General features: G+C 52.7%; 1 protein-coding gene across 1 annotated transcript; it reads left to right on the forward strand.

Moving 5' to 3' along the window:
- Positions 1 to 1,679: 1,679 nt before the first annotated feature.
- Positions 1,680 to 19,415, forward strand: RBPJL (recombination signal binding protein for immunoglobulin kappa J region like; the record flags this gene model as incomplete). Its single annotated transcript, XM_080628131.1, has 12 exons — positions 1,680 to 1,728; positions 7,664 to 7,739; positions 13,441 to 13,566; positions 15,074 to 15,144; positions 15,312 to 15,427; positions 16,347 to 16,521; positions 16,893 to 17,030; positions 17,568 to 17,677; positions 17,767 to 17,907; positions 18,238 to 18,393; positions 18,626 to 18,729; positions 19,142 to 19,415. The coding sequence occupies 12 exons, from the start codon at positions 1,680 to 1,682 to the stop codon at positions 19,413 to 19,415; spliced, it is 1,536 nt and encodes a 511-aa protein (XP_080484257.1).
- Between the last annotated feature and the right edge of the window lie 218 nt (positions 19,416 to 19,633).

Here is a 19,633-nt window from a genome sequence, read left to right on the forward strand (position 1 = left end):
TGGATTTATTTGGTTTATTTTTATCACTTTTATCCAGCCCTGGTTGGAAACCCAAGGAGCTGGGGGGTGGAAATGCCACAGGTAACGCAGCTTCCCCTGGGATACAGCAGCACCATGACTGGGCACAGGTACTAGAAGGGTGCTTTCAGAAAAGAAAAGGCACGGAAATTCATTTTATCGGCAGTTATCAGCTGTATTTACTTAGCCCCAGGAGGTCTCCATTGTAATTCATCACCAGGGTTGCCATTTAATTGCTCACTGGTTACCTGCAGCCCTGAACCTCCTGTATTTGATAGCAGGGACATTGATAATAGGCTTCACAGCTGCATCTTAGAATTGCCTCCAGACTCAGCGTTCACACCTGAAAAATGACACTGAGGAATTAGAAGGACAGAAAAGGGCTACAGGAGGAAAGTGAGATCCAGAAGCCTCAAAGTGAGAGACTCTGCCTTTTCCCAGGGAGTGTAAGCACTCAGCTCGGGACGTGGTGGCTCCTACAGAACTATCAATGGAGAGACCAGTGGGATCACTCTGGTAGGATCACTCCAGTGGGATCACTCCGGGTTCTGGAGATGAGGGGAGGCTGCAGCCCAACAGGCATTTCCTAGGAAGCCACAGGGCTTTGTGGGCAGGAGTGCCTGGGTGTCTGTGCACCCTCACAAGAGCACCATGTGCAAGCAAAGGAGCAAACAGCCCCTCCTATCCCAGCTTTGTTTCCCTATTTAGCAGATTCTTTTCCTAGCAATTTTTTGGGGCAGAAAGCACTCACTAACCGCTAAATATTCCGGGGAAAGCTATGCCACCGATAACACTTCTACAGCACTCTGCTCTCCAAGCCTCCCTGCAGTGGCAGGCTGGTACGGAGCCTGCATCTCGTAGCATCCAGATCGCTTCAAAGCCAGCCAGAGACAGGAATGAGGTTTTGGGCCAGAAACCAAGGAGAAAACCAGTTCAAGACTGATCTATTTTTAACAGCATCTCAGCTTTGGATGAAGTCTTGGCACTCCTCACAGCTGGAGGGGCTGATGCTGCCGGGACAGGGCAGGGTAGCTCAGCCATGCGTTCAGCACCAGCCCTGGAAGTAGAGACCCAGGCTGGGACAGCACCCTAGTCCCCAGTTCAATATAACGCCCAGCCCTGCAACAGCAGCAAAGCTGATGGGGAAGCAAAAGCAATGGGACAGATGTCCCCAAGTATCTCTCCCACCATCCTGCACCAGACAGCATCCCTGCTACCCATTGTCCTCACTCCCCCTGCACTTGCATCCCCATGGAGGGGTTCCCCCACCCCAAGGGCTCCCACACTTCCCCCTGAACCTCCTGCTACCACGGAGGAGCAGGAGGGAGATGGGTGGGAAGCGGCCGGCTGGCGGGCAGGTGCTGCAAGCAAGGCAAACACAGCACCGGCTGCAGCACCAGAGACCTTGAGATAACACTGAGCTATAAAGGAGAAAAGGTCCAGGCGGGGCAAGCGCTGCCCCAGCAGGGCTGGCTCAGCCGAACCCAAGCTGAGAGGGACACTTGGATCATCTCCTGACCTTCCTGACCAACGCAAGGGGAAAACCAGCCACTGCTTGTCCCTGCTGAAGGAGATGCTCAGTTCATGCTGCAAAGAGGGTGACCGAGGGAAGAGCCACGCAAAGGGTCAGCAATGACCCCAGCCTGCTCTTGACTCTCCTCATGATCTCGGACAAGGAGGACATGGAGACGAATCCCCAGGGGCAAACGGGTAAGCCAGCAATGCCTTCCCCAGGACCCTTCCCAGGGCACCTCCACCAGCAGTGCTGTCCCCAGGGTGCCTGCATCCCTCCCGGCTGCGCCACTTGTCCGTCTGCTCTCCCTGCCAAGTGCTGAGTCTCGGGAAAAACAGCCGCTTCGGGTTTCAGCGTGGCCTCCTTGGCAGCTCCCTCCTGGCTACAGGTTAACAGGAACGCTCCCAATATTCCCCTTCTGGTTCATCCACGCAGGTTGGACCAGGCGCATCCTCCCTTGGGCAAGACCAAAGGACAGCTGGAGGGAGCAGCTCCCTACCCTCCTTGCTGTTGCAGGGGTGGGAGCTCTACAGATTGAACGGTAGAGGGAATGAAGCAGATGGGGAAAGGAGTGAAAGGCTCAGGAGGTGGCAGTGCATTCACAGCCCAGGAAAAGCCCCAGCCATAGTGTCATTAGGAGTAAAGCAGGTCGTGGGCCACAGCTATGGAGTCATGAGCCAGGTCTCATGTACAAGATTTCATATATTTGGGCACATCAGCCTTTAGCTGTGACTTCTGTTTACGGCAAAACCCACACAACTCCAGCCACAGGTCCTGCCTGGGCTTGGCAGACCTGTGGCACATTGTAGAAGCAGCAGCAGCTCTGTCCTGGCTCCAGACCCTGTGAGAAGCAGGACAAGGGATCACCATGTATTGCAAGGAGTGGGGAACAGTCAGGAGCCTCTGACCAAGCACACTGTTACCCAACATGCCAAAGCCGGAGGGCTGTCCATGCAGCATGCCTGTGCACGGGAGGAGGCATGCACAGCGAGCCTGGGCATGCATGGCAGGGGTGCATGGCACTGATGCCACCTCTGCTACCAGCTAATAACACGTATTTCCTGTGCTGGAAATCTTGGCTGATGGTAGAGCAGCCCTAGACGTGATGTTCCTTAGGTTCACCCACCTCACTTGCCTCTCCATGTACCCTGTTTTGCTCTGCAGGGCTTTTCTATGTGCAGACCCAGCCAGAAGTTTTTGGCAGGGCATAATTCAACTTGCACATCAGTGTTATCTGATAAAAGTATCAAAAAAAGCCACAAATTGGCTCAGAAGCCTGGACACAGACTTCTTGCATTTAGGACATCAGCGTCCTGCCAGGACAACAGCAGAGAGACAGCAAGAGCTGGCCTCAGGCTGGAGAATAGGGAGACAAATTTTAATGTACTCAGCAGGACAAGTCATCGTTGAAGTCCATGCCCAAGAGAGAGGCTGCCCCAAAAGTGCATGGAGAACCAAGGAAGGAAGACAGAAACATGTCTTGCCCCAGGCACAGGGGACAACAAAGCAACCAGAGCTACCTGGAGAGATGCAAACAACTTACATCAACCTGGAGGCACGTCCTGATACCTGATTTTTGCTGTCGTAGGAAATCCCTACGGGCTGTTGGCACATTGTCCATATATTTGCATGACCCTCAAGCTGTGTGAATGGATGAGGCCCGTGACAGCCCCAGAGCTGGATCCACTCTCTCCTGGAGGGTTACCCAAAGGTTGGTTTCCTTCAGCACAATCCACAAACTCAAGGAGCTTCCTGCCTGCAGGTGTATGGCTCTCAGCGGTGCCTCTGCTGCCCATGAGATGGATTCAAAGCCATTTTACAGGCAGCGTTGACCTTGCACTCAGTCACAGCTCCACCATCTCAGTGCCCATCCTCCACAGCAGCCGGGTGACGAGTTGCAAATCCCATGTGAACAATGAGAGCAGTGCAGTTTTCAGAGCAAGGAAGAGGCAGGAAGCACAAGCACTCCAAAACCAGGGAAATGGCCTGAATTTCCAGCCCAAAATAGTTTTCTCCCTCATTTTAAGGACTGATGTGTCCTTGGTTCTCCCCAAACACACGTGTGGGAGAACAAGAGCAGACTCTTTCCAGGACATTGCAGTACTCTCTGGTTACAACGCTACGGCAGCTTTGCTGGGCCAAGTGCCACCTGGAAGAACACGTTGTTTGAAAACCAAGGTTGTACTTCTCAAACAGCACATCGTGGCTCCAAACCCAACAGGAGTGAATCGGCAGGAGTGCTGTAACAGGAAAACTTTGCTGGATGCAGAAGGGACTACTCTTTCTCTCTCTTTGCCCCACTCCAAAAGCCAATTCCCTGTTTTATGGGCCCCACTCCTGCACTCACTAGGATTAGGATGTTCACAGGGAGGGCAGGAGGAAGACAGGTTTCTTGTCCAGGTCTATTTGCAGGCTAAGTGACAGACATCTTTGTCTCACAGCTCATGGACCTAACATCATACAAGTTCTGAGTGGCTCATACTATGAGATGACAACTGAAGTCCCCTTGAGAAGGAAATGCTGGGTGTGCCAATGGACAGAGCTTGAGGTATTCTCCATGACAGCACATGGGGTCTTTCTCTGCCATCAATCTGCCTCTAAAAGACCTCTCAGTGCTCTGCATCTCAGCTAGGAGGAAAGCCTCTTGCCCAGCCACCTTCTGCACTGAAACACATTGTACCTGGGCTGCTGTGGCACAGGTGGCAAGAATAAATGCCATATTCATTTGCAAATTAAACACAGCCTTTTGAAGCACATGTAGAGTCAGCCAGTTCCCCTTGTTCAACTCATGCCAAGAGATGCCTCCTGTTTCAGAACCGCCAGTGGCATTTCCCTGTTCCTCTCTGTCCTACTGCAGACCTTCGGCTGCACATGTCCTGAGCTGCATGACACGCAAACTCATCTTGTTCCTAACTGGTATCTGAAGCAAAACTGGAGGGATATTGGATACTGAGATGTTGATGAAGAGTGGTCAGCAGGGGAAGACCCACCTTTACTGTCTCTCTTCAAAAAGCAAATGTTTCTCTGCAAACAGGCCCCTGGAGGACAGCTGAACAGGGCCAAGAGACTTCAAACTTTGGAGGGAATGAGGTCCGGGCCATCCAGCAGCTGAGGCAGCATTCCATTGCCCAAGTTCTTGTTCTGGGAGGAAGGTGTTAGAGAGCTTTTTTTTTTCCCCTAGAAATATGTATATTCAACCACAAAGGAAAGAGAAACGGCCCAGAGCAGCTCCTGGGCTGGGGCAGTTTGTCAGCTGAGCTCCTGATGCAGCAAAGCTGGTACCTCGAAGCAGTAAGATTGATGCTTACCAGCAGGATGTCCACTTCCCAAATCCACTGGGACCACTATCCCCAGCTGACCTCCGGCAAGCTTACATGGCACAGACAACCACAGAACGCCTGCTATTTCAGCCTCGCAACCATAGATTCATTGCCTGACCTCCTTCTCTTAATCTTTATATCATATTTCTCACTCTGGAGACGTGACTCAATGTGTTGGCATAAGAAAACACACCAGGAGAATATTCTTATGCCTCTCCCTTTTATCCTACCCATCCTGCTATGTGTTCAATTGAAATAGCAGAAAGTGAGAAGCATCTGGTGGCTGCAGAAAAGCACACGGAGACTTTTCTGCCCTCGTCAAGACAGAAAAGCAAGCTGGTTGAATTCTTTGGCTGGATGCTTTTCACAGGAAGAACCACAGAAACAGCATGGGAAACTGCTCCCACCTAACTTCACTGCTGCCACATCCCTCTGACAGTGGGACAGCCAGAGAACCACTGTCACAGGGCTGGAATGCTGTCACCCCGTAGGAGGTGCACCACAGAACTTCCACCACCATCGCAATGGGCTGCGGTCTCACTTCCACCCATGCGGAAGAGGTGCCTTGGGGACCTTTGTGCCTTGGCATCTGTGTGTCAGCCTGGCCTTGTCAGCATGCTCAGACACTGCATGGAACCCTCCTGCAAGACTTCCAAGGGGACTTAAAGCAGCATTTGTGGCCATGGCTGGGGACCTCTGCTGTTAACAGATATACTCTTACCGATTCCTGCTATAGACCATGGACTCCTACGGGTCCACAGACTACAACTCAAAGGCTCCTGAACTTGTATGCTGGCAGTCAACCAGTGAAGCAGCATGACACAGCCCAGACGCAGGAAGGCTGAAGTCTGCAGAGGAACGGAGTTACTGACACCTCTCTGCAAGGAGCCACAGCTGATCCCAGTAGATTTCCTTGATAGGCATCAGAGGGACCAGGTTAGCAATGGATTCATGTGTGCAACTAAGGGCTTGCAAAGCAAGAGATCAGATGTTTGCAGACAAAGATGCAGGCAAAGGCAGAAAGTTCCTAGGGCTCCTGGCATGGCTGGAGGAGACGTGTGGGACATCTGGCACAGGAGGGACTGACTGGTCGTGGGCAGTAGCTGGGGTTTATGAGTTTCTTTATAAGCACCACTCAATCTTCTGGGTTTTTCTTTCCCCCCTGTGTTTTCTCTAGGTCTCATTTCTTCACTCACAGCTTGTCTGCAATTCCCATGTGCATGTATATACAAACACTACTTCTAACAGTACTTACTTCCCCCTCCGTGTTTCAGCGCTATTCATGGAGCATTTGTAAATGGCATTTTATGAGCACGGCAGGCACAGGGCTCCACAGTGAACAAAGGGGCCCCTATTGGAAACTTTAAAGATGTTTAAACAAAGGCTTCTCTTGAAAACCTTTAACCCCTAATGCCAACCTCAAGGGAAATGCTATGTTATGAGCAATGGGAGCACAAACATCTTCTGTGACCGCAGAGTGCCTACAGCGGGCTGCCTTGTTGGCTACATCTTCTGTTTACAACTGCGGCCAGCAAGGGTAGCTCCCGGGCCCAGCTTGTACCAATCAAGTAGAATTTCTTTAATTCTTCAAGAAATAATGAAATTACAACTTCCCCCAAAAAATCAACAACAGCTTTTTTCCCAGTGGGATGCAGCAATTCCCTGCCTGCTTCAATGGAAAGTGCTGGTTTACTACAAACACCAAGCACTCTTGCACGCTTTCCGGATGGGAATCTGTATTTCAGATGAGGCTCAATTTATCCATATCCTGGTGGCAAATATCAGGGCTGAGATCTGAGAGCAGATTTCCCCACACACACACACTTTTTGCAGCTATCAAATGCCGATCTAATGAATCCTTGCAGAGATCACAAGAATCTGCTTGTGAAAAGCAGTTTCTACTTGCTACTGAGGACCGGCACGCTCACTGCCTGTGATTAATTGCTCCTGTGCTTGGAGCAATTTACTATCAAATCTTTACTACCAAGAGATGCCATAGAGGGTCCCAGAGGGACCTCATCATGTATCTGCTCAGCTCCACTTATCTCGGACGGCTGCGTGCGAGCACAAATACAATGAGTGCAGAATAATCTGATTTTCCAAACAAGTTTTCCCATGTAATTGCTTGGAACAAAAGTGCCCAAAGCTAATTTTTCCCTGGGAGATGGTTGGAACTACAAGCCAAAGGTGGGTGATTGCTTGTGCAAACATATTTATGAGAATGCACAGCCTCAATTTTCCAGTCGTGCAGAAACAGCACATAGCAAAGTGAGGGAACTCTTTCAAGCTTATCTTCCTGCAGGATCTCATCTCCTATGGCTCAGTTCGCCTTGCCCAGGTGTACCAGACCTTATTATTCTCTGCTAAAAGAGATCCTCGGTTGTGTAAGCAGGAACCTGCCCGACAGCTAGGCGAAAGGTGAGCAGAGCAGATGGACAGCGAAGAAGAATTTACATCCTCAGCACCGGCCCCTGGCTCAGAGCAGGATATGATCAGAGCCGGGTACCAGATCTCCTGCTGCCCACCGAAACGTTCATTTGGGGCTCAGTGGCACAAGGCCACACGGACAGGAGCTCGGGGAGCTCCAGCCCCAGTTTTGGGGCAAAAACCCATGTCAAAGGCTCTGCTTCTCCCCCCCCACCCCCAGCTTTGCTCGCTGCTCTTCACGCCCAGGACCACCACCACCAGCCCCGCTCCCCGGACAAGTCCCCCCAGAGGCTGCCAACCCCCGCGGCGGTGCTCGGCGCTGCTCACCGGGACGGGACGAGGCCACCCTCACCCTTCTCCTTCTCCTCTCCTTCCCTCCCCGCAGGGCCGGCGGCACCCTCGGAGCCCCTCACTCACCCGTGCCGGCCGCGGAGCCGCTCCCCGCCGCGCTGCTGGGTCAGGTACGGCGGGCGCGGAGCGGGGCGCGGAGCTGCGCGGCTCGGGGCGCGGCGGCAGCAGCGGTGGGAGGTGGCGGGGCCCCGCGCAGTATTTAACGGGGCGGGGGGAGCGGGGGGGGGGGGTGTGGGGGGGGGGCAGCGGGGCGGGCTCCGGGGCTGCGCTGGGGAGGTGGGGGGGGGGGGGGGGGGGTTCGGTTCATCCGCCTGGCCCTGTGGGGGCGTCCCGCGGGCGAGCGGAGCTGCGCGCAGGTGGAAGCGGAGACCGGCGGAGCTGCGCGGCGGGACGGGCACGGAGCTGAGCACGGACGGGTTAATGCCAGCCCGTACGGCGGGAGCTTAGCGGGCAGCGACAGCCCCGGTTACTGCCTTTATCTTTTCGTCCCCCTCCTCCTTCATTTTCTACTTTTTTTTATTTTTCCTTTATTTTCATTTTTTCTCTTTTTTTTTTTTTTTTGCTTTATTTTCGGTTTTTCTTCCCCCCTTAATGTTCCTTTTTTTCTTTCCTTTATTTTCATTTTTTCTTTATTTTTTCTTTCCTTTATTTTCCTTTGTTTTCCTTTATTTTTTCTTTATTCTCTTTTTTCATTATTTTCTTTTTTTGTTTCCTCTTCCCCTCCTGTGGGAATTCACCCAGAGTCTCACAAACTTACCAGCTCCTGCAAAAACGAGAGTCCAGGCTTAATACCCATTTGACCTCCAATGCCCTGGGATTTTAGGAGCCTCTGCAGGTAGTGGCCGCAGTGTGGGGATGTGGGTTTTGAACCAGAGCTCTCAGAGCTGTAGAGCTTCGGGCTGAGATTCCAGCAAGCAGGTCAAGTGATGGGCTCTGTAGTGATGGAGATCAGCGGCAGAAACTTCTTAGACAGCCAGGAATAGACCTTCCCAGCCCTGCACGTCTTCTCAGCACTTAGATCAGTCTAGGGGTGGTAGGAACCACCTTTAGTGCTTTACACGACTGATTTTTCCCTTCCTCTTTGCACTAACACCAATGGCTACATGAGGAAGAGAGAAAAGAGACTCCAGTAAATCTGAACCCACATTATCAGCGTTTTCTAGCAGACGAGGCAATACTGTGCTACCAAAATTGGGTGTTTGGTGCTGGGACAGGAGCAGGGCAGTGGGAACATGCCCAGGGTGACCACCCCGGCTGGCCCCCTGTCCCCTGCAGAGCTCAGCACCGCAGGGATTTTGTGCTTCCTGGTCTCAGTTAGTGTTTGCTGTTGGTGTGGTCGATAAATCCCCCAAGCCCAGAAAAGGCTGAATTTCACTTGTGTGTGCAGTGAGGGAAATACAGGATTTATAAATACCCATGCATATACAAGGGCTTGTGGGTTGGGTTGGTCTGGATTAAAGGAGGTATTGAAAAATGAGGGAAGCCAGAAACTGCAGGCTTCTCATTTCTGTGATTTCTAATGGCTTTTCCTTTTGCATAAACATTGCATTGACTCCATCCCCAAGAGCACTGCAGGCATTTTCTCCCCTGCTCTGTACAAAATATAACCTAGACCTCTAAAATGGATATTTTTTATTAGGACGTTTGGTTTCCCCAAGCTGAGGAAAGAACAGTTGCCCTCTGTGGCAGCAGGCACCCAGTAAGCACATCAGGCAGCTGTGTCCTGAGGAAGGCCAACGGCAGCTCCTTTGTGAGGGAAAAGCAGTAAATCAATCTCTGCACTTCAATTCTGTGTTTTCTGTGCCTGAGGACACTGTTACCATGAGTTAAAGTTCTTGTATAAGGAGCTGATGTGAAGACCCCATTTCTAAACAATACCTGTCGGGACTGTGGTTTGGTCTCCTGAGTTGGTACTTCCACTCCCAGGGGACTGAAACAGTTGGATGCCTTCGTCTGCAGGCTGAGCTGGTGAATGTTTGCGAACTGGGGAGCAGCAGAGGGTGGTTTGCTTCTCCTGGTGCCCATGAAGTGGTTTTCTGCTCCCGTGGTTGCCCAAGGGTGCACACAAAGGGTGTTGTAGGACTTCGTGGCCTGGGGCTAGCAAAAACCCATGGGTGCCCTGGGGTCTCTCCCATCTGCAACACCACGGCAGAGCTCCCCCAGAGATGCACCTCAAAGTGCACTCACGCCCTCGCCTGAGGCACATCCTGACCTAAAGCAAGGGTGGTAAGTGATGCCAGGCTGAGCAGGGAGGGGGGCTTAAAAACTCAGCGCAGGAGAAAGGTGGTGGCTCCCTCTTTGCTCCCCCTGTTTCCACATAATGCCTGACTGTGTACGAGAGCAACTGAGTCCCAGCTGAGACCTAGAGCTCTGAAAAGGAGGCTTTTAGAATGAGCTCAAGGAGCCCAGCCCATGCAGTGCTGCTAACATGACACTGAACTAACACTGCACTACAACCAAAGCATTTTAATAATTTAATATAATAAATTATACTAAGGAAGGAGTGAATAATTCCCTGTAACCCTGAGGAGGCTGGAGGTGCCAGAAGGAGCCAAGTGGGTATATTGAGCTGCTTTAGCAATAGCCCTTTGACTCTCTGAAGGTAAATTTAAACCAGATGATGGATGCTGGGTGGTCGCCTCTGTGGGCAGAATGGTGAGTACTGTCCAGAAGTGCGTCACTGAAACAGTTTAGCCCCCAAATTTGGGAGACAATGGCTGCAGAGAATGGACAAAGAGAAGAAAACCAAGGTCCTAGGTAGTCATTTCTTCACCTAGGCACCCAGTTTGAAGAACTATGATCTGTTTACCTGCATGCACGTTCCCACTTTAAGCAGTAAATAGCATGTGGATAATTATTCCAGAAGGCTCTTTAATAAGCTCTGGGCAGAAACCCACGTGCCTCTGGTATTACGTGCGGATGCAGGGAGCAGTGATAGCTGCACAAGCCTGGCCCTGCCCCGAGCCGGTGCTGAGGGAGGCTCTGCGGAGCAGGCGTTGCTGCTGGCCATGCTGTCAGCACACGTCTTAATCCACAGGTTTTGGCAGTTTGCTCCTGAACACTCCCTGCCTCTGCCTGGCCTTGGTACCGGGCTGTTCCTTACTCTGCTGATGGGTTACTAGGAGCTCCCAGGAGCTCCACAGGGATTGGTGCTTCCCAGGCAGACCCCAAGCCACACGGATAGGCAATGGTGGTGAACACTGACAGGAATGGAGCCTGTCCCCGCAACTGGGACTTGAGCAAGGGCCCAAAGTGCTGCTCCTCATTTTGCACTAAATAATGATGAGTCTCACCAGGAAAAAATTCCTTTACCCAGCCTGGATCTCCCCTGCTCTGTGCCCATTGTCCCTGACAAACTGAGGGCAAAATGGTACTGAACAGAGCCAGCAAGGTTTAGTACCCATTTTTCACTGTGTTGCACTGATGTAAAAGAATATCCAGTGTCTGGCCAATGGACAGCCTTTTCCTCGATCCACTTCCACATTTATCCTGATCATAATCAGTAGTTATGTTAAAAAAAGTGAATACTTTTGCAGAGAGACTCCCAAATGGTGCTTTTAGATGGAGAAAGCAGCAAAGGCTGATCAAAGCTGAAATCACATCATTGCTTGGCAGTGATGAGTGAGACAGCTGCAGATTGCCATTATGGAAAAAGATCAAATAACTTTCTGATGGGATTCCTTGGCTGTGCAAAGATACAAACCCTTCAGTAGGCAGAAAAGTGGGAGTGAAGCTTTTCAGCAAGACTGAGTAACCCACCCTGAAGTGGGCACTGGTAGGATAGTGTTGGTAAAGTTCAGCTTCAGCATGCTGGAGCAGGAGCATCCCAGCCCCATGATGGAGGAGTGGAGGCAACAGATCCAGCCTCTGATGGGAGGTGGTAAAGGCAATCTGAAGGTCTTTGTGGGACCTGTTAGGGGTGATCTGAGTGCCTATCTGGAAAAGTTGCTCCTTCAGCCTTGTCATGAGTGCCAACTGGGATGAGCTGTAACTGAGCCCAGAGCCATAGCACTGGGCTCCGAGAGGAGCTTGGTTGCAGCATATGCTCTGCAGTCAGGAACAGGCTTGCCATGGCCATAAAACATTCATTTCCCAGACACAGAGCAGCAGCTAATGCTGTGGGTGACACTGGCACCAGCTGTAAATCTGATTTTGGCAGAGCTCTATTGATTTATGCTTGCTGGTGATCCAGCTAACATGTCTGGGATAAAGAATTGAGAACAAGGAGGGCAGGAAATTGTATCACCCATCTAATAACTGAACCCAGCAGTGATGGGAAAATCTGTGAAGTGCAAAGTGTCAGGTCCCAGCGGGACTACCCAGAGGAGACACTGGGTAAATATTTGCTTGTACGTGAGATGTGTTTGTCTCCCACATACAAACAGGAGAGCATCAGCTCCATCCGCAATGTGGGAAAGCTGGAAGTGATGTACGTTTAGCATGAATTGTAACGTGGGTCCTAGGAGCTGCATAGGGCATAGCCTTTATAAAACGCACACGTTGCACTGGGAAGAACAGAACTGGCAGGTGAACTCTTCTCAAAGGGTTTTTGCAGTGACTGCTGCTGCTTCACTCCCTGGGAGCTTGCTCTGGCCTCTGAGCCCAACAAGGTCACACCACCACCTGCCTTGGGGTGCCTGGCAGGACCAGATCTGTCTCTCTTCACCCATCTGATTGTTTAAGCCCTCAATTGTTCTCCATTTCTAGTCCATTTAAGAGGAAGAGAGACTGTTTCTAATGGGGATGCTCCATTGCTCATCTCTTGCAAGATTATCCCTGGGTTGGCCATGGCTGATGCCCCCCATCACTCACCACTTCTCTTCTGAGCAATTCTCCAGTGCTGCCCACAGAGAAACACAGAGCTGTTGTCCTAATACCAGCAGGCACGGACACCTCTTTGCAGCAAGTCAAGGGAGCTCAGCGCATGACAGAAGTGAACTCAGTCTTAAGTCAAGATGTTTTCAAAACCAGCCACAGTGGGTCCCCTTTCTTTAGTGTGCCCAGCTACCACATCCCAAACACTGGTAGATGTGCGAAGGAGGGGCTTGCAGCACCTCTTCCTTTGCTTCTGGTTCCCTGTTATCCAGCCAAAGGTACCCAAGGGGTTGAGGGGCTCATGACCCCTCCCTTCTCACACCCCAGTTCTTGCAGACGTGTCCCATGTGGCAGAGCAGTGGGACCCATGGGCTTGGACCAACCTCACCTCTCTCTAGCCAGTTAACGCCCAACCTACTAAGTTAACAGAGTTAAATACCGGGTGCATGGGAACTCCTTCTAGTTAATAGAGCAGAAACAATCAGCAAAACCACCTACTTTGTCAGCCTTGGAGAAAAACGCAGCTATTTTCACCCAACAGCCCTTGCTGAAGCCAACGAGCAGCTCCTCCTTGCGTGACAGCTCCCCAGCTGCACTCACGGCTCAGCAGCATCATTGCCCAACTCACCAAAAAGCCACACAACAACAAGCACATCAGGTGGAAAACCAAATTAATGATTGATTTGAGCACTGCCACCACTGAGAGGGACTGGAAGCCTTAGAAGTGCGTGTTTCTGAGCTATTAACATAGCGTGTTGGATGGAAAACTGATGAAGCAGTGTCATGGTTTAAGGACAAGCAGTTACTCAGTTATCCAAACTTGGTATTTTTCAATGCCAGTCCTGGTCTTAGAGCAGCTGAGCTCCGATGTTTTCCAATGAGAAAACTTTTCCACCTTCTGGCTGTACACAGAGGGAGCTCCAAGCATAGGGCTGGTAGGGCAAGGCAGGGAGCCCGGTTCTGGTGTTACAGTGCTGGGGCATCACTGTCTTGTAGATCCAACCCCTACCAAACCAATCTGCTTCGAGACGGCGTGCGGAGGTACCTGCAGCTGCCGGCGGACCAGACAGTGCTGATACTGCATGCCAAAGTCGCACAGAAGTCATACGGCAATGAGAAAAGGTGGGACATCATTCCAGCTCCTCTATGGCCACTTCCAAACCAGCTGCCTAAAGCTCTATGTCAGCCTAGCTAGATTCCTCTGATCTAAGCAAATGATTTGACACGTCCCCTCCCCATCCACTCGCAACCTCTTTGCATTCAAAACCATTATTCAGGCTTACTGAATGACACAAGAAGGATTTTAATCCCCAACTGCATCCATGCCAGTGAGACATTCCTTGCGGTCAGGTTCCTCCCATGAAGCACTGGAGATCAGAAATCTGAAGTAAAAGAAGGGAAGATACAGTCTGAGTCTTACCCACCAAGAGTGAAATTACAAAGATGAAGGGGAGGGAAGGTTCATGTTTTAAGTGCTCTGGAAAACTTGCCTTAAAATCCAAAGGGCCACAGCAGGGGCTGAGGCGTTCCCGTCAATGCCCACAGCCTCCAAAAAGCTGCTATTTTTGTAAATCCTGCCCACGCTGCAAAAACACCTTGAGGTTCTGGCTTGAATCTCCCAAATCTCTGCTCCTGGGCAGTGACGTCAGACTGTGGCGCTGCAATATAATTAATTCTCCATTAATCCTTGGGATATAAATAAACCTCTGTTATTACTGAGTGCGAAGTAGTTCTGAGGCACCAAGCTCCACCTCTAAGGCATAACCCACCCAGACCCCAAGAGACAGCTCTAGGCTGAGCTGGCTGCGCCTACAAAGTCTTCACCCCTTCCAGTGCCCTGATGGTCCATAGGTAAACGTTTTATTTCAGAACTGGGTCTTCCAGCCGGGAGGGAAGCCCCCGTGTTGCTTCACCTCTGGGACAGCCTCCTTCTCCTGCTCCTGGAGAGCAAGGGATGAGCATGAAAATCAGTGCCAGGTCTAGAGAAGGAGAGGAAACCAGCACAGAGCTGCCAGGTTAAAGTTTAAAGGTGCTGGTGCTGTTTTCCTTCATGGTGGGAATCAGGGGCCCATGCTGTGAATGACTTATTTAAATAAACCCGTACCCAGGACTTTAGGGCTCTGAAACACTCAACCCTCTGCCCTGGTGTTTTCTGTGCTAGTGCTTTATCCAGTATCAATAGGGGATGAATTTGCACCATTCACACAAGTGTAAAGACAGTGGAAATCCAAATAAAACACAGGAAAATAGGTTTCCAAAATGCTAGCTATAGATTTATTTGCATTGGGCTCCGAATCTAGCTGTGAATGCAAACTCTGTTCCTAACTGGCCGAAATTCCCTCCTGGCAGAGGCAGGGGTCCTGATCCCTTCTTGGCTTAGGGCATGGGGGGCCAGGGCGCCCTGTCCTCCCCACTGGGAGCTATCCCATGGCCTGTAGCCAGTGCAGGGCAGAGGGGCTGAGACAACTGCTTCAGCAGAGCCCGGTTCCCCCCACCCCAGCCCTTTGCTGTAGCATCACATACCTCCCAGGGCACAGGCTTGTTCCTGATGCTGGTCTCTGCTCTCGCAGCCATCCCACTGACCCCAAGCAGCTTTTCTGGGTAAGAAAATGCTCTCTTGTCTCTGCAGGTTTTTCTGCCCCCCACCGTGTGTTTACCTGAGCGGGCCAGGATGGAAGTTAAAACAGGAGCAGATGAAAGGTAAGTGCTGGGCAGCAGCCCTGGACCTCTCCTCCCTCAAGGCTGAGACCTCTGTGGTCCAGATCTTGGGGAGATTGGAGCCTGGACCTAGGCCACCCACCACACCAGGAGGAACCAAGCCCGTGCCTGTGCAGGTTCTGGAGAGTGCTTCTCCTGATCTCTTCCAGCCAGGGACCCGGGAGATGCAGGCTTTCGGGTGTGCGGGTACATGGGGCTGGACAGCATGGGCAGCAGCCTGATGGAGACACAGAAGCTCAGCTTTGAGGAGCAGCCGGATGCAAAGGTAAGGCCCTCTGCTCCCTGGCGCTTTAGGGACACCACTCATGCAGCGGTTGAGCTGTCCCCAGCGTCACCCCACACCCTGGGATGTCACATCGTCCCGTTCCTTGGGATGTCACAGTCCTTCCTTCCTTGGGATGTCATGGTCCTTCCTTCCTTGGGATGTCATGGTCCTTCCTTCCTTGGGATGTCACGGTCCTTCCTTCCTAGCCATCTCGCCCAGCTCCTGCTCTGCCACCCTGTTGCATGCAGCAACACAAGCAGCCGGGCAGGCTTCCACACCTCCAAAGAGCCCTGTCTTTGAGCTCCATCAGGTCAACAGCCCTGTGGCAGGCGAGCTGCCAAAGTTTGCACAGCTCCTTCAGCACTGGGATGAGCAGCACTGCTGCTTATCACAAAATGGAAACCCAGGGTTTCATTTGCAGATAAACAGCCAAACCACCCCCCCCCAACAGATCCCAAAGTTCAAGAGCTTCAGCAGAGCTCTGACATCTTTGATAGAGTAAAAAATAGAAGGAAAAGCATTATCTGGGGTCCCTGAAGAGCATAGGGTCTGAGCCGGGCCAGAAACCTTACAAAAAGAGCCTTTGTCTGCAGTGCTTGCATTGCTGCTAAAGCACAGTGTATCAGACAGGACGGGGGGGAAACCATAAACCCAGGGTTATTTCTCATGTTATGTGGGATAAATCACACTTGAACATTCATTTCCATGAGGAATTCTCTGCCCTCAGTGTAAATAAAGCCTCTGCCGATCCGCAGCTCTTCATTCCACCTGTAATAACATCTCCGTTTGTTTCCCCCTTTAAATGAACCCAGGGCTCTTTGAAAGGGCGCTATTATGCCCTTGTGGGGCGGTGAGGAGGGTGAGGAAGGCTGGTGGGGCTGGGCTGGAGCTGCCAGCAGCCTCTCTCTGCCCTTGGCAGGGATTTGGCTGTGCGAAGGCCCTCTACATCTCGGATGCAGACAAGCGCAAGCATTTCCGCCTGGTCCTGAAGCTCTTCTTCAGCAACGGGCAGGAGATTGGCACCTTCCACAGCAAACTGATCAAGGTCATCTCCAAGCCCTCGCAGAAGAAGCAGTCGCTGAAGAACACAGACCGTGCGTATGGGGATGACTCTGCAGGGAGGAAGGTGTGAGCGCAGAGTGGGATGCTGTCCAAGCGCTCACAGCTTGGCTCTGGAGTGGTCCTGGTTGAATCCAAAGCCCATGGACACCCCAAAAGAGGATGTATCTGGAATATTGATGTCTGCTTTCCAAACAGTTCACCCACCACCATGTGTAATGCACTGGTGCCAGCACGCTCCCCACACCTTTGAAAAGCCAGCAGGGATGGCACTCACATACAGAGAAGGGCAGGCAGGGAGGATGCTGGCTCCTGCCAGGCTGGGGGCACCAGTAATGAGGACTTGTGCTCCCCATAGCTGAAGCACAGACCTGGCAAGCACTAACCCAGCCACCTCTCCCCGCAGTCTGCATCTCCCCAGGCTCCAAAGTCTCCCTCTTCAACCGCCTGCGCTCCCAGACCGTCAGCACCCGCTACCTCTCTGTCGAGGGGGGAGCCTTCATCGCCAGTGCCAGGCAGTGGGCAGCCTTCACCCTCCACCTGGGTAAGGAGCCTCATGAGGCTGCCGACACCGACAATGCCCAGGGCTGCCTCACTCCCACCCTGGCTCTTCCATGCTGCAAAGTCAATTTCTGGGAGCAAAAGGGGTGGGAATTAGCCTAGGGATGTGGGAACCTGCCTCAGGTCTCACCTCTGCTCAATGTTCCTGATGGGTGTCTGGAGCTGGTAGCCGTTTCCCACTGGCTTTGAGGGTAGGCATCATGCCCTGAGGACACATAGGCTGTGACAGGGTCAGCATGAGCTGTGTTGGCCTGGAGGTTCATCAATCCAAGCAAGTAACTTGCCTGGAAGACGCCAGAGGCCAGCAGCATCCTTGCCTCCGGTGATGTCCCTGTGAAGTACTGCATCCCAGTTGCACTCTTTTGTGCTGGGCTCCCAGGGAGCAACGGCCTCTCCAAGCAGTGAGCACTTGCAGAGGGGAGAGAGCAGCAAGAAAGCACCAGCACAACGCACAGCAAGGCAGCCCAGGTTAACCTGCTCCCCTGTTCAGAGCAGTGATTGCCTCCCTCCTTCCCCACAGCCAATGAGCACTGCACCCGGAGCGAGTTTCCCCTGCGGGAAGGGTACATCCGCTACGGCTCCGTGGTCCAGCTGGTCTGCACTGCCACTGGCATCACCCTGCCACCCCTGGTAAGCCTCCATCCCTGCGGGTGTCAGCACAAGGACCTGGCTGCTCTGAGCATCGGGTACCATGCCAGGGGTGCTGCTGCTGCCCACAGATCATCCGGAAGGTGATGAAGCAGTATGCCTTGCTGGACGTGGACGAACCCATCTCCCAGCTCCACAAATGCGCCTTCCAGTTCCAGGGCAGCGACCGCATGTATCTGTGTCTCTCCACAGAGAAAGTGATCCAGTTCCAGGTACGGCAGCATGAGGAGGGGATGAGGACGCCTGCAGTGTTCCCTGTCCTCTCTCCAAGCTCCTCTGCGTTGCTGCTGGCTGGGGAACATGTCACCAGGAGGGGTCTTCCAGCAAAGGGGGTTTGCATCCAAATTATGGTCAGAATCGCTTCATAGCCTTTTGCCTCTGGGTTGCCTGCTTTGGTGGGACATTGTCACCAAGGTCTTTGCAAAGGCATCATGATCCCCATTTCCTAGTGAGGGAAGCATTTGCTTGCTGGAGCTGAGACACCAGAGGCAGAGCCCCGGCCCCGGTCCCCACTGCAGTGTGGTGCTGTGAACTCTCCACAGGCATCTCCCTGCCCGAAGGAAGCCAACCGGGAGCTGCTGAACGACGGCTCCTGCTGGACCATCATCGGCACCGAGACAGTGGAGTACACATTCAGCGAGAGCCTGGCCTGCATCTGTGAGCCTGTCAGCCCTGTGCCGCTCATCACTGCCCTGAAGGTAGGCACAGCACCAACCACGGATCACCCCACCTCTCCATCACCTGCTTCCTAAGCCCTTGCAGTCGGCATCTCCCAGTTCTGGGATGCTGTGGGAATGTCCAGGTCTGGACTGCTGCAGTGGGGACAGGATGTGCAGCAGGGATGGGATGCGCAGGCAGAGCATCCTGCGGGAGAAGCAGTCTGGCTCATTCCGCCATGTAACACACTGCTGTGCGCTCTGCCCGTCACAGCTCACTGGTGGTGGGGACGTGGCCATGCTGGAAGTGCAGGGGGAGTATTTCCACGCACACCTCAAGGTCTGGTTTGGAGATGTAGAAGCAGAGACGATGTACAGGTAACATGGATGGGGAGCAGGGCAGGGAATGGCAGCCAGGTTTGTCTGCGCTGGGCAGCTCTGGGAGGGACGTGGCTGCTGACCCTGGGGACAGGGACACTTGCACTGCTTGTTCTGCAAGACCAAGCACCCAAATTGCAAGGAGAGGCAGGGATGAGTCTGGCTGGTGCCTGCTCTCTGCCCTGGCTGCAGTCAGGGTAGTGATGGGGGGGGGATGACAGGGGCCTCAGGGGGCTGCAAGTGACCAAGTGACCTTGGCAGAGCAGCATGAAATACTGGGGAGAAAAGGGGAAATGAGCTGGAGGCCTCACAATGAGCTCAGGCTGGAGGAGATGTGGACACTCACTGCCAGCTGCTCCTGCAGGGGACTCTCCTTATTTAACACACATTTTCCTCTCCTGCACTGTCCCAGGAGCCCCAAGTCCCTCATGTGCGTTGTCCCTGATGTCTCTGCCTTCGGCAGCGACTGGAGGTGGCTGCGATACCCCATCACGGTCCCACTCCTGCTGATCAGGAACGATGGCCTCATCTACTCCAGCTCCTTCACCTTCACCTACACCCCAGAGCAGAGCTTCATCCCAGGGCAGCAGGTCCTCTCGGATGTCCCACAGGACTCAGACAAATTACTTGACAGCATCCATCAGGAGTTCACCAGGACCAACTTCCACCTCTTCATGCAGAGCTAGCAAGCTGGGCAGGCAGAGGCTTGGCCTGGGAAGGGGAAGCAGCCTTGAGCCATGCTGGGGTTCTCCATCCAGGGCTCAGGGTGGCCCCACTAAAGGGTCCTCCCCATGCATCAAACACCCACCATGTTCCTGTGATTTGTTGACTTGTTTCTTCTTCATGGCAGCATCTCACCCTGCAGAGATCTCTCATGAGAACATCAATAAATCAGGCTTGAAGG

The sequence above is a fragment of the Psittacula echo genome (genome assembly GCF_963264785.1).
Source record: "Psittacula echo genome assembly, chromosome: 12".
NCBI lineage: Eukaryota > Metazoa > Chordata > Aves > Psittaciformes > Psittacidae > Psittacula > Psittacula echo.